The sequence below is a fragment of the Morone saxatilis genome, unplaced genomic scaffold, assembly GCF_004916995.1.
Source record: "Morone saxatilis isolate NCDOM2014 unplaced genomic scaffold, NCSU_SB_2.0 Contig9, whole genome shotgun sequence".
In the NCBI taxonomy this organism is placed as follows: Eukaryota; Metazoa; Chordata; class Actinopteri; family Moronidae; genus Morone; species Morone saxatilis.
This window is the reverse complement of record NW_023340268.1, coordinates 19,949,476-19,953,439: the sequence shown is the minus strand read 5'-3', so window position 1 is coordinate 19,953,439 and position 3,964 is coordinate 19,949,476. Positions and strand designations below refer to the sequence as shown.

The 3,964-nt window shown below is 42.2% G+C and overlaps 1 protein-coding gene across 1 annotated transcript in view; it reads left to right on the top strand.

Moving 5' to 3' along the window:
• phactr4a (phosphatase and actin regulator 4a) overlaps positions 1 to 3,608 on the top strand; it is a gene marked incomplete in the record, with an annotated part of 18,229 nt that extends 14,621 nt beyond the window's left edge. Inside the window, 4 exon segments of the mRNA XM_035681977.1 lie at positions 1,415 to 1,476; positions 1,590 to 1,727; positions 2,162 to 2,238; positions 2,427 to 3,608. Coding sequence (XP_035537870.1) covers positions 1,415 to 1,476; positions 1,590 to 1,727; positions 2,162 to 2,238; positions 2,427 to 2,442 — 293 coding nt within the window.
• Positions 3,609 to 3,964: the final 356 nt, after the last annotated feature.

Below are 3,964 nucleotides of genomic sequence, written 5' to 3'. Positions count from 1 at the left end.
ATATCTTTTTACTGAACAGCATAATTTAATAGGGCTGAGAGAATTGCTGCCTATGATTTAAGTTTCTTTGAACAATGTGCAAGTGGGATATATTACTGAATAATTTCAACAGCTCATAATCGGCTGATAATGATTTGCAACGTGCAGTTCAAGTATGTGTAAGACGGCCTGTGTTCAGCACATTTTCTACTCTTAGTAAGTGTTGATTTTTCGTGACAATTATTTCAAGTGCCGTTTGGAGGGTTGTTTGTACACTTACAGAACCGATGAGGGTATGAGGCAGCGGTTCCAAACCAGCAAAGGATGTCAAATCAACTCTAATGGGTGTGAACTAACAGAAACGCTGGCATATTGCTGATTTTTAACACTTGTGTTAAATTAACGTTGACAATTTGGTTGTGTGTGTTTGAGCGAGCGAAAGAGGTCAAACTAGGGGCTTCATGCTCATTCAATCATTAACTCCATATCTGTCATCACGCATGGAAACATAACAGCAATAAAACACAGCATCCAAAAGTACCACTGAACCACACCAACCTCAACTCTGGAGATTGAGTATACATGTTAAATATACATAGCTGATATTTCCATTATAAAGAAATGGGAAATACATATTCGTATCATATTTCTAAAGGTAAAGATACTGAAAAAGCAGACTTTCACTCGTCTGTGAGGCTGTGTTCCTGGGTGAAAACATGTTAAGTCTATTTAATTAGTATACAAGCGACCATAACGTGACTGGTTTTACACAGAGTAATTTGTATTTCCATTTCCTCTGACAGTTGTGGGAAATATAAAAATGGCAGAAAAGAGAAAGAAATCATGTGTTAAAATAACTACTTAACTCGTTACTCAACATTGATTATTGGTTTCACATGGGAAACGAACATTTTTTTTTTTTTTTTTTACACAATTCAGTTTTAATTACCTAGAATAACCATCACACATTCAGAACCTTCTTATTTCTAGACTGAATCTACACAGGTTCTGGCTCCAGCTGTACAAAATGAACCCCCCTTGTGGCGAACTGTTAAAACTACATGACCACATGAGCATTATGAGCAGATTGTACCAGGAGACCGAGCGCAGTGAAAATCAGGTGAAACATCAGTGCGCCATCACTGCGATGCCAAGTTGGATCCCAGCAGCGAGTATTAACATAATACTTCTCAGAATCTGTCAACACGTTTTGATCCAGGATTCATACCACCGCACTACGTCTCGCTTGTCCCCAAATGACACGGCCAAGACGACGCACCGTGCCCGCGCTAAAACAATGCAGCGCCTTGTGCGGAGAGCGAGGCGGTGATTAAAGACTCCCGTTACCGCAGCGTGCCGACGGCAGCTCTGGTGAAATCCACCTGACTGGCTGCAGTGTTTCCCCTCTCTCATGGAATGTCTTTTCTCCCTGCAGCCAAGAATGAAGCGGATCGCCGATTAGAGAGATGCGAGATCAAACGGAGGCTCACGAGAAAGGTCAGGATGCAAGCAAGACACTCTATCATACAGCAGTTATTATTAGTTATACTGGTACTGGTACTGAGACAGACCTCATTTATTGAACGTGCTGCTGTCCGTTCTGCCATCAGCTGTCGCAAAGACCCACAGTGGCCGAACTCCAGGCGAGAAAGATCCTGCGCTTCCACGAGTACGTCGAGTCCACCCACGCCCACGACTACGACCGGCGAGCAGACAAACCGTGGACGAAGCTCACTCCTGCTGACAAGGTGAGACTCACATCCTCACCTACACACACACACACACACACATTCAACACCTCTCTTTATACCAGCAGGGTGCTTGAGGCTTAGAGCATCTTAGCAAGAGTACTGGTCGACTCTGAGAGGATTTGCATTCCAAGCAGATTCGGTATCGAGGAGAAATCCCAGGAATGCAATACAGATACTACTTAATGGCTTTACCAAGTGAATTACCTGGTCCAGTGAAGCTCAGAAAATATGTAGGGACAGAAATGATATGCATGTTGGAAGTTACATCGTTTTCTGTATGTTTAATTTACACTAAAAGTAAAAACAGGTGTTTTTTGGAGTCCGAAATAATCTAGCTTTGATCACACATTTCCTTTCTTCTTTTGTGCCTCACTATAAATGGATGAAACCATCTTGGCCTAAAGTGCTGTTTCTTTTATGTCTCCTGTCAGGCTGCCATCCGCAAAGAGCTCAACGAATTCAAGAGTTCCGAGATGGAGGTTCACGAAGAAAGCAGGATCTATACCCGGTCAGGCTCATATACAACGTCCCATCAATAATTCACCTCAGCTATTCTCCGAGTTTATTCAGCAGTGTCATCAATACTTTATGACTTCTGTTTTCTCTTTCAAAGATTTTCAGTTTATTCACTCTGAAGACGTTTGAATGATGAAGGCTCAGAAAAACCTTTTGACCGTCTCCCTCTCTTTCCACTAGGTTCCATCGGCCTTAGCTGTCCACGCTGACCAATAAAGCACTTTTGGGACTGGGAGCAGTGAGGAGGTGCAAGCCCCTCTTCCCCTGCTTTGAACTGAACGTGTGGCCCATTTGGTCTGTTTTTATTTTACTACTGACTGCCTGCTAACCTGCTTCAGCTGAAGACGCCCATAACTGGAACCGAAGCGAAAGAGGCCGCGGACCAGTTCAACCTCAGGTGGTTCTCCAGTTCTCAGACTGGAGTTCAGGACAGGAGGAGTTTTTCGGTGCGTCCACGTTGGAGGCACCCGGTGCCAACACTAAAAAGGGGCGAGGAAGCCCGCCCTCCCTCCCTCTGCTGGGGGGTCAGAGAGCATTAGAATGAACTGAAAGGATAACCGTTGGAGGGTTATCACACTCTCACCATGCCTTTACCTGCCTTCACATTATATTCTCTCTCTTCCTCTTCCAGAACAGGAAGACTGTGCACATAAAGAGGTTCTATAACACTGTCGATGGTACCACCAAACTAATCTGGACTGTTTAAACACTGTTTATATGTTCGGTACTACCCAAGCCTTACTCCTCACATGATCTCACACTTAAGGTTCAGACATAATGTGAAAGACTTCCAGCGTACAGGAGTGTGTTTCTTATTTAAAACTCAGTTGTAGCTCTATTTGAATCAACAGTTTGCGCTCTGCGTGTAGACCCCCAGAGCGCCGATTCCAAACTGAAACAGAAAGTGTGCATTTTACTGTATTTTGTCGATCATTTAAATGATTCTCATGGAGCACATTATCACTAGATTATTTTCTTATAAGGCACCTTATGTTCCTTAACTGGGTGTGTAGAAAATGGAAAAGTCTTGAGCCTATATGTTTATAATTGAATTATTCAAGCAGGAAAATGTACATATTTTTATTTTCCTGGCTGTTTTATGGTACTTTATATATGCAAGTCCATAGTTGGCTGCAATTGTATAGATCAACTGTGTAGATTTGATTGACTTTATTGTACATCAACAGTAATGCTGACCTGTTTTAATTGTAAAGTATTTCTCAAATGTTGTTTCCAAGTAGTAATGACACAAAATATTTCTTCTTTTTTTGATACAGAGATCTTTAACATGTTTTTGCAAACCACACTGAATACGTGAACAATCCATTCAAAAATTAAAATAACTTGTGATTTTCATTTCAATACCGTGTGAATTTTCCTAACATTGTATTCCATCCGTCTGCTGGGGAAACATATCCGAGGTGAATGGTAAGTGTATGGCCTCCTAACATGACCAGATGAGGGCAGTGTTGTACAGACTGTGCAGACCGATTCACAAAGTCCAATAATGTGTGCTAAGACTAAGAAACCCTTCATTGGAATCATGTCTTCGCTCACAGAGTTGTGTACCTGTGTGCTTCCAATGTCTCACACAGAGCAACAAGTGCAACAGACTTTATCCTGGACAAACCTGCTGTTTGTCCCTTTAACCTCCACTGGGATGCTAATTAGCAGGAAATAGACATGGTTCAGACACTAACTGAATGTCAAATAATTAT